General features: G+C 39.5%; 1 protein-coding gene across 1 annotated transcript in view; it reads left to right on the forward strand.

Annotated features, from left to right (window-relative positions):
* The window catches only part of LOC110503029 (protein sidekick-2), a 396,532-nt gene that overhangs the window by 349,743 nt on the left and 37,432 nt on the right, over positions 1–9,357 (forward strand). The window contains exon 33 of the mRNA XM_036960765.1: positions 153–288. Coding sequence (XP_036816660.1) covers positions 153–288 — 136 coding nt within the window. The remainder of the gene's footprint in view (positions 1–152; positions 289–9,357) is intronic.

Raw genomic sequence — 9,357 nt, forward strand, 5'->3', positions numbered from 1 at the left:
ATGATCGTAAAGCGAGTTATAAATTAAATATATTATTATTTTTAATCAAATATCTAGTTAGCTTGCTCGTCTTTGTAAATATGACTGTCCGTGAAAGAGACTATGTTGAACATGACCTAATGGTAGTCTCACGTTATGTTTTGTCATCACAGCATCCGTCTGAGGAGAAGATTAATGGTATCCTCCTGGGTTTCCGGATACGATACCGGGAGCTCATGTACGACCGCCTTCGCAGCGTCTCCATACGCACCGCCAACAGCCCTTCCAATACATGGACCGAGCTCAACTGTGAGTATTGTCATAACCTCCCCAAAATGCTCCTACAACCTCATATCAACCACCATCTCTCAAGAAGGCCACACAGAACTCCATCAGAAAGTGTACCAAACATTCTCCTATATTGTCTTCCTGTAACACTGGCTGTGCCTGACACCTGACACTACACTTCTTAGAATCAGTCCCTTCTAATAGTCTTCTACTATTTGCTCGGTCTGTGTGATGTTTCATTTCTCTTTGATGAAGTTAGTGTGGGTTTCTATGTCTGTGTGATGTTTCATTTCTCTTTGATGAAGTTAGTGTGGGTTTCTATGTCTGTGTGATGTTTCATTTCTCTTTGATGAAGTTAGTGTGGGTTTCTATGTCTGTGTGATGTTTAATTTCTCTTTGATGAAGTTAGTGTGGGTTTCTATGTCTGTGTGATGTTTCATTTCTCTTTGATGAAGTTAGTGTGGGTTTCTATGTCTGTGTGATGTTTCATTTCTCTTTGATGAAGTTAGTGTGGGTTTCTATGATTGTGTGATGTTTCATTTCTCTTTGATGAAGTTAGTGTGGGTTTCTATGTCTGTGTGATGTTTCATTTCTCTTTGATGAAGTTAGTGTGGGTTCCTATGTCTGTGTGATGTTTCATTTCTCTTTGATGAAGTTAGTGTGGGTTTCTATGTCTGTGTGATGTTTAATTTCTCTTTGATGAAGTTAGTGTGGGTTCCTATGTCTGTGTGATGTTTAATTTCTCTTTGATGAAGTTAGTGTGGGTTTCTATGTCTGTGTGATGTTTCATTTCTCTTTGATGAAGTTAGTGTGGGTTTCTATGTCTGTGTGATGTTTCATTTCTCTTTGATGAAGTTAGTGTGGGTTTCTATGTCTGTGTGATGTTTCATTTCTCTTTGATGAAGTTAGTGTGGGTTTCTATGTCTGTGTGATGTTTCATTTCTCTTTGATGAAGTTAGTGTGGGTTTCTATGTCTGTGTGATGTTTCATTTCTCTTTGATGAAGTTAGTGTGGGTTTCTATGTCTGTGTGATGTTTCATTTCTCTTTGATGAAGTTAGTGTGGGTTTCTATGATTGTGTGGGTTTTTCACTGGTTCTTGCAGAACAGTCACATCAAATTGTATTTGTCACATGTGCCAAATACAACAGGAGTAGACTTTACAGTGAAATACTTACTTACAATCCCTTAAGCAGAGTTTTTTTTAAGTAAGAAAATATTAGCTACATTTTGTTATGTATACAGTGGCTTCGGAAAGTATTCAGACACTGACTTTTTCCACATTTTGTTACGTTACAGCCGTATAAAATGGATTAAATTCCTTTTTTTCCTCATCAATCGACACACAATACCCTATTATAAAAAAAAGTAAAACAGTTTTTTTTAAATGTTTGCAAATGTATTAAAAATCAAAAACAGTATTCAGACCTTTTGCTATGAGACTGGAAATTGAGCTCAGGTGCATCCTGTTTCCATTGATCATTGTTGAGTCCACCCGTGGTAAATTCAATTGATTGGACATGATTTGGAAAGGCACACACTAGTCTATATAAGGTCCCACAGTTGACAATGCATATCAGAGCAAAACCCAAGCTATGAGGTCAAAGGAATTGTCCGTAGAGCTCCGAGACAGTATTATGTCGAGGCACGGATCTGGGGAAGGGTACCAAAACATGTATGCATCAAGGTCTCCAAGAACACAGTGGCCTCCATTATTCTTAAATGGAAGATATTTGGAAACACCAAGACTCTTCCTAGAGCTGGCTGCCTGGCCAAACTGAGCAATCGGGGGAGAAGGGACTTGGTCAGGGACGTGACCAAGAACGCGATGGTCACTCTGACAGAGCTCCAGAGTTCCTTTGTGGAGATGGGAGAACCTTCCAGAATGACAAACGTCTCTGCAGCACTCCAACAATCAGGCGTTCATGGTAGAGTGGCCAGACAGAAGCTACTCCGCAGTAAAAGGCACATAGGGGAAAGAGGGATACCTAGTCAGTTGTACAACTGAAATGTGTCTTCCGCATTTAACCTAACCCCTCTGAATCAGAGAGGTGCGGGGGGCTGCCTTGATCGACATCCACGTCTTCGGCGCCTGGGGAACAGTGCTCAGGGGCAGAACGACAGATTTTTACATTGTCAGCTCGGGGATTGGATCCAGCAACCTTTTGGTTACTGGCCCAACTCTCTAATGACATCCACTTGGAGTTTGCCAAAATGCACCTAAAGACTCTCAGACCATGAGAAACAAGATATTCTGGTCTGATGAAACCAAGATTGAACTATTTGGCCTGAATGCCAAATGTCACGTCTGGAGGAAACCTGGCACAATCCCTATGGTGAAGCATGCTGTGTTTATGTTTTACAACGGCAGGGACTGGGAGACTACTCAGGATAGAGCAAAAGATGAACGGAGAATAGTACAGAGAGATCCTCACCATCCAATAGGACAATGACCATAAGCACTGTCATGACGTGGCCCTTTCTGGGTACAGATCGTGGCTTCCCCCTCTCTCACTCCTACACCCAGGTTCTGTTATCTCAGGTTGTAAAATTCTGGAGGAGACTCTCTCCCCCAGCCCATGCAGAAAGAGAGACATATAGAGTGGGGCAAAAAAAGTATTTAGTCAGCTACCAATTGTGAAAGATGAGAGAGACCTGTAATTTTCATTATAGGTACACTTCAACTATGACAGACAAAATGTGGGAAAAAATTCCAGAAAATCACATTGTAGGATTTTTAATGAATTTATTTGCAAATGATGGTGGAAAATAAGTATTTGGTCAATAACAAAAGTTTATCTCAATACTTTGTTATGTACCCTTTGTTGGCAATGACAGAGGTCAAACGTTTTCTGTAAGTCTTCACAAGGTTTTCACACACTGGTATTTTGACCCATTCCTCCATGCAGATCTCCTCTAGAGCAGTGATGTTTTGGGGCTGTTGCTGGGCAACACGGACTTTCAACTCCCTCCAAAGATTTTCTATGGGGTTCAGATCTGGAGACTGGCTAGGCCACTCCAGGACCATGAAATGCTTCTTACGAAGCCACTCCTTCGTTGCCCGGGCGGTGTGTTTGGGATCATTGTCATGCTGAAAGACCCAGCCACGTTTCATCTTCAATGCCGTTGCTGATGGAAGGAGGTTTTCACTCAAAATCTCATGATACATGTCCCCATTCATTCATTCTCCACATTGCATAGCGAACACAAAACTATGAAATAACACATATGGAACCATTCAGCAACAAATAAGTGTTAAACAAATCGAAATATATTTGAGATTCAAATAGCCACCCTTTTTCTTGATAACTGCCTGCTTTTCCTTCACTCTGCGGTCCAACTCATCCCAAACCTTCTCAATTTGGTTGAGATCGGGTGATTGTGGAGGCCAAGTCATCTGATGCAGCACTCCACCACTCTCCTTCTTGGTCAAATAGCCCTTACACAGCCTGGAGGTGTGTTGGGTCATTGTCCTGTTGAAAAACAAATGATAGTCCCACTAAGCCCAAACCAGATGGGATGGCGTATCGCTGCAGAATGCTGTTGTAGCCATGCTGGTTAAGTGTGCCTTGAATTCTAAATAAATCACAAACATTGCAACCAGCAAAGCACCCCCACACCATAACACCACCTCTGTGCTTTACGGTAGGAAATACAAGTGGAGGTCATCCGTTCAAAGACACCGCGTGTCACAAAGACACGGCGGTTGGAACTAAAATTCTCCAATTTGGACTCCAGACCATTGCTCATGTTTCTTGGCCAAAACAAGTATCTTCTTCTTATTGGTGTCCTTTAGTAGTGCTAGTGCAGCAATTTGTGCATTAAGGCCTGATTCACATAGTCTCCTCTGAACAGTTGATGTTGAGATGTGTCTGTTACTTGAAGCGTTTATTTGGGCTACAATTTCTGAGTCTGGTATCTCTAATGAACTTATTATTATTCCAACAAGGAACACAGACTGAGACCAAGGTCTCTTTTACAGCTGGGTCCTGCGTATTCATGTTTACACATACAGTTTAGGTACAGTGATTAAGAAACTGCACAAGACAAACAAAATGATCACAGATAACACAAAAACATACAGCAACATATTACATTTACACACAGGTTATTCCCCTAACAGCACAAGAACTTGCATTACCCGAAACAGTTACAAGCAATACAAAAATAAAAATCCTCCAATAAATATTTAAAATGGGCGACAGGGGGACAAGAGTCTCAGGTTTAAGTTTAGTCTGCAGGCTATTCCATAAGCAAGGAGCGAAGCCACTCCGTAACAGGAAAAGGCAGCCATACCCAACTCTGTGGAAATCACATGGGCCTCAAGTGTAATCCATGCTTGAGACCTGGTTTTAGGAATTATAATTATAATATTGATGAGTGATGATAAATAAGAAGGTAGCTTATTCAGAAGTGCTGTATAGACAAACACGAGAGCATGTTGTTCTTGTCTCACAGACAGTGAAGTCCAACCCACATTTTGATATAAAACTCAGTGGTGAGTTCTGTAGCTGGTGCACATAAGTGCGCAATGATAAGTAGCATCCAGCGATTTAGGTGTTGATGCCGTAGCATGCATGTATATAATATTCCCATAATCTATAACAGACATAAAAGTAGCTTGCACAATTTGTCTTCTATTTGTAGAGGACAAACATGTCCTGTTTCTATAGATGAAGCCTAGCTTGATTTTTAGCCGTTTACAAAATTGGTCAATATGCATTTTAAAAGACAGTTCATCATCCAACCATATCCCTAAGTATTTATACACAGAGACCTGATTAATTCGAGAACCATCTAAACTCGTAAGTGTAAGTGTATTTTCAACCAACTTTTTGAACCTATTAAAAATCATAAATGTGTTTTCTTTGCATTTAAAACCAGTTTCAGCTGTATAAAATACCCTTGTAAAACTTAAAATATGTCTCCAATAGTGATAATGCTTGGTCGATTATCCTCTGCAGTTGAGGTAACTCTGGGTCTTCCATTCATGTGGTGGTCCTCATGAGGGCCAGTTTAATCATAGTGCTTGATGAAACTTTCAAAGTTCTTTCCTGAAGCCCACGATCATCTACTTTGTTTTGTTGATGTTGAGTGAGAGGGTATTTTCCTGGCACCACACTCCCAGAGCCTTCACCTTCTCCCTGTAGGTTGTCTCATCATTGTTGGTAATTAAGCCTACTACTGTTAGTCGTCTGCAAACTTGATGATTGAGTTGGAGGTGTGCATGTCCATGCAGTCATGGGTGAACAGGGAGTACAGGAGGGGGCACCCTTTTGGGCCCCAGTGTTAAGAATCAGCGAAGTGGAGGTGTTGATTCCTACCTTCACCACCCATCAGGAAGTTCAGGACCCGGTTGCGCAGGGCGTGGTCCATACCCAGGGCCTCAAGCTTAATGATGAGCTTGGAGGGTACTTTGGGGTTGAATGCTGAGCTATAGTCAATAAACAGTATTCTTACATAGGTATTCCTCTTGTCCAGATGGGATAGGGCAGTGTGCAGTCCAATGGCGATGGCATCGTCTGTGGATCTATTGGGGCGGTAAGAAAATTGAAGTGGGTCTAGGGTATCAGGTATGGTGAAGGTGATGTGATCCTTGACTAGTCTCTCGAAGCACTTCATGATGAGCGAAGTGAGTGCTACAGGGCGATAGTCATTTAGTTCAGTTACTTTTGCTTTCTTGGGTACAGGAACAATGGTGGCCATCTTGAAGCATGTGTGGACAGCAGACTGGGATAGGGAAAGATTTAATATGTCCATAAACACTCCAGCCTGCTGGTCTGCGCATGCTCTGAGGACCCGGCTGGGATGCCATCTGGGCCGAAAAACCTGAAAATAGTGTGCAGCGACGCATCCCATCCAACCTGAAAGAGCTTGAGAGGATCTGCAGAGACAAATGGGAGAAACTCCCCAAAGCGTGCCAATCTTGTAGCGTCATAGCCAAGAAGACTCAAGGCCGTAATCAGTTTCAAAGATGGTTCAACAAAGTACTGAGTAAAGGGTCTGAGTATTTATGTAAATGTGATATTTCTGTTTTCTTTTTAGTATAAATATATATATATATTTTTTACATTTTGCTTTGTCATTATGGGGTATTGTGTGTGGATTGATGAGGGGGAGAAAATATTTAATCCATTTTAGAATAAGGGTGTAACATAACAAAATGTAGAAAAAGCCAAGGGGTCTGAATTCTTTCAGAAGGCACTGTGTGTGTGTGTGTGTGTGTGTGTGTGTGTGTATATATATATATATATATATATATATATATAAATAAATATAAATGCAGTTGAAGTCGGAAGATTACATACACCTTAGTCAAATACATTTCCTGACATTTAATCCTGGTAAAAACTCCCTGTCTTAGGTCAGTTAGGATCACCAAATAATTTTAAGAATGTGAAATAGAGAATAATGGTAGAGAGAATGATTTATTTCAGCTTTAATTTCTTTCATCACATTCCCAGTGGGTCAGAAGTTTACATACACTCAATTAGTATTTGGTAGCATTGCCTTTAAATTCTTTAATTAACTTGGGTCAAATATTTCAGGTAGCCTTCCACAAGCTTCCCACAATAAGTTGGGTGCATTTTGGCCCATTCCTCCTGACAGAGCTGGTGTAACTGAGTCAGGTTTTTTTAGTTCTGCCCACAAATTATATGATTGAGGTCAGGGCTTTGTGATGGCCACTCTATACCTTGACTTTGTTGTCCTTAAGCCGGTTTGCCACAACTTTGGAAGCTTGGGGTCATTGTCCATTTTGGAAAACACATTTGCGACTAAGCTTCAACTTCCTGACTGATGTCTTGAGCTGGTGCTTCAATATATCCACATAATTTTCCTCCCTCATGATTAAATATATTTCTTGAAGGGCACCAGTCCCTCCTGCAGCAAAGCATCCACAACATGATGCTGCCACCCCCGTGATTCACGGTTGGGATGGTGTTCTTGGGCTTGCAAGCCTCCCCCTTTTACCTCCAAACATAACAATGGTCATTATGGCCAAACAGTTCTATTTTTGTTTCATCAGACCAGAGGACTTTTCTCCAAAAAGTATGATCTTTCTCCCCAAGTGCAGTTGCAAACCATATTCTGGCTTTTCTATGGCGCTTTTGGAGCAGTGTTTTCTTCCTTGCTGAGCGGCCTTTCAGGTTATGTCGATATAGGACTCATTTTACTGTGAATATAGATACTTTTGTACCTGTTTCCTCCAGCATCTTCACAAGGTCCTTTGCTTTTGTTCTGGGATTGATTTGCACTTTTCGCACCAAAGTACGTTCATTTCTAGGAGACAGAACACGTCTCCTTCCTGAGTGGTATGACGGCTGCATGGTCCCATGATGTTTATACTTGCATACTATTGTTTGTACAGATGAATGTGGTACCGTCAGGCATTTGGAAATTGCTTCCAAGGATGAACCAGACTTGTGGAGGTCTACAATTTTTTTTTTTTTAGGTCTTGGCTGATTTCTTTTGATTTTCCCATGATGTCAAGCAAAGAGGCACTGAGTTTGAAGGTAGGCCTTGAAATACATCCACAGGTACACCTCCAATTGAATCAAATGATGTCAATTAGCCTGTCAGAAGCTTCTAAGCCATGACATCATTTTCTGGAATTTTCCAAGCTGTTTAAAGGCACAGTCAACTTAGTGTATGTAAACTTTTGACCCGCTGGCATTTTGATACAGTGAATTATAAGTGAAATAATCTGTCTGTAAACAATTTTTGTGTTAATTATAATTCCCAAGAAATTTGTAGAGTGGTTGAAAAACGAGTTTTAATGACTCCAACCTAAGTGTATGTAAATTTCCGAATTCAACTGATTTTATATATATATATATATATATATATACTCAGTTGAGTATATACTGAGTATATATACCTCTCAAAAAAGTAAAGGGAACCCTAAAATAACACATCCTAGATCTGAATGAATGAAATACTTGTGTATATATGTGTATATATATGTGTATATGTATGTGTGTGTATGTATGTATGTATATATATATATATATATATATATATATGTATGTGTATATGTATGTGTGTGTGTATGTATATATATATATATATATATATATATATATATATATATATATTTATATATGTGTATATATATGTGTTTGTGTGTGTATGTATGTATAAAAACAAAAACATAGATAATAAACACTGAGTAGCAGCAGCTTAAAAAATGTCAATGCAAAGTGTTGCTTCCTAAATGGACAGTTTAATTTCACAGAAGTGTGATTGACTTGGAGTTACATTGTTTTGTCTAACTTAATTTTTTTTGAGCAGTGTATATATATATATATCTCTTGTTTATCAGTGTTTATTGTCTATGTTTTATATATACATACAGACATACATACATACACACACAAACACATACATAAATATATATATATATATATACACACACATACATACATACATACATACATACATACATACATACATACATACATACATACATACACACACACACAAACATATACATATATATATATATATATATATATATATATATACAGTGCCTTGCGAAAGTATTCGGCCCCCTTGAACTTTGCGACCTTTTGCCACATTTCAGGCTTCAAACATAAAGATATAAAACTGTATTTTTTTTTGAAGAATCAACAAGTGGGACACAATCATGAAGTGGAACGACATTTATTGGATATTTCAAACTTTTTTAACAAATCAAAAACTGAAAAATTGGGCGTGCAAAATGATTCAGCCCCCTTAAGTTAATACTTTGTAGCGCCACCTTTTGCTGCGAGTACAGCTGTAAGTCGCTTGGGGTATGTCTCTATCAGTTTTGCACATCGAGAGACTGAAATTTTTTCCCATTCCTCCTTGCAAAACAGCTCGAGCTCAGTGAGGTTGGATGGAGAGCATTTGTGAACAGCAGTTTTCAGTTCTTTCCACAGATTCTCGATTGGATTCAGGTCTGGACTTTGACTTGGCCATTCTAACACCTGGATATGTTTATTTTTGAACCATTCCATTGTAGATTTTGCTTTATGTTTTGGATCATTGTCTTGTTGGAAGACAAATCTCCGTCCCAGTCTCAGGTCTTTTGCAGACTCCATCAGGTT

The sequence above is a fragment of the Oncorhynchus mykiss genome, chromosome 23 (genome assembly GCF_013265735.2).
Source record: "Oncorhynchus mykiss isolate Arlee chromosome 23, USDA_OmykA_1.1, whole genome shotgun sequence".
Lineage (NCBI taxonomy): Eukaryota > Metazoa > Chordata > Actinopteri > Salmoniformes > Salmonidae > Oncorhynchus > Oncorhynchus mykiss.